This window comes from Opisthorchis viverrini (genome assembly GCF_000715545.1).
Source record: "Opisthorchis viverrini unplaced genomic scaffold opera_v5_259, whole genome shotgun sequence".
In the NCBI taxonomy this organism is placed as follows: Eukaryota; Metazoa; Platyhelminthes; class Trematoda; order Opisthorchiida; family Opisthorchiidae; genus Opisthorchis; species Opisthorchis viverrini.
In genome coordinates this window covers 1-931 of record NW_008751914.1, presented here as the reverse complement: position 1 = coordinate 931, position 931 = coordinate 1, and the positions used below count along the sequence as shown (strand labels likewise).

General features: G+C 45.5%; 2 protein-coding genes across 2 annotated transcripts in view; one reads left to right on the top strand and one right to left on the bottom strand.

Annotated features, from left to right (window-relative positions):
* The window catches only part of T265_09121 (hypothetical protein), a gene marked incomplete at both ends in the record, with an annotated part of 10,071 nt that extends 9,929 nt beyond the window's left edge, over positions 1 to 142 (top strand). The window contains one exon of the mRNA XM_009175118.1: positions 51 to 142. Coding sequence (XP_009173382.1) covers positions 51 to 142 — 92 coding nt within the window. The remainder of the gene's footprint in view (positions 1 to 50) is intronic.
* The window catches only part of T265_09122 (hypothetical protein), a gene marked incomplete at both ends in the record, with an annotated part of 8,804 nt that extends 8,448 nt beyond the window's left edge, over positions 1 to 356 (bottom strand). The window contains one exon of the mRNA XM_009175119.1: positions 330 to 356. Coding sequence (XP_009173383.1) covers positions 330 to 356 — 27 coding nt within the window. The remainder of the gene's footprint in view (positions 1 to 329) is intronic.
* Positions 357 to 931: the final 575 nt, after the last annotated feature.

Sequence of the window (931 nt, the reverse complement as noted above, 5' to 3'; positions counted from 1 at the left end):
TGAGAACATAAAGAGCAGTGCTACACCCTTTTTTCACTTGTGCCTTTCAGGTGAACGACAGCCACTGACCGACAAGAACAAAACTGACCCGGGAAACTTGGGCAAAAGCCTCGATCCTGTGTATCAATCCGTGAATCCGTGAATCCAGCCGGTCAAATTGAACTAAAACGGAAAGCCAACGCTGGGGCCTTGTGGCCTTGGACTTTGGTGTCTTGGCCAGGGTCGCAAAAAGCGTAAGTGGGGATTTTGAAGTGAGGTGATTATCAAAACGGACAAATGGTAACAGGAATATCAGAATAATGGTGTCCAGTGAAACTGTAGGGACTCACTGGTATCGCTTTTTTGGAGTCGGCCATAGTAGTTCTTTGGAAGAGTGATATGGTGGCAACAAACGAGCCGAAACGCGAACTTTGTAGAAAATTTTTGATTTTGTGTGGATCACAGGCTGGAGATGAGCATTTCGTTACTGATTCTGCCGATGATTAGGCGGGGAGCATGATGGTTTCGAGTCATTAGAGGAGCTAGAAGAGTGAGTGTTTAAGAGCTGGTCTTGATTCCGAGGTTTGTAAGTAGCCTTTGCATCGTGCTTGTTTGCTCCTTTACTTGGTCCCAACATGCCTTGTTACTGTTTGAGGTGCTTTTGTTCATTTGGAATCGTCCTTTCTTCTCCTCACGTACTTTTACGTTCCTCTCCACACCGTGTAGGATAGTCCGTTAGGACTAATGACCGTTCGTCCTTGATAGATTTTGCAGGTAAAATTTGCACATCATTTGGTGCTGACACCCTCAGGCAGTTCAAAATCAACATTCAAACCTTGACACCCAATTTATCTGGCTGGTTCCAATATTCACGCTCTGAAGCAAGCTGAACCTCTTCACACGACTCGCTTGACTCCAATGCGTGCTGTGTATCAGAAACAGGAATTCAAGG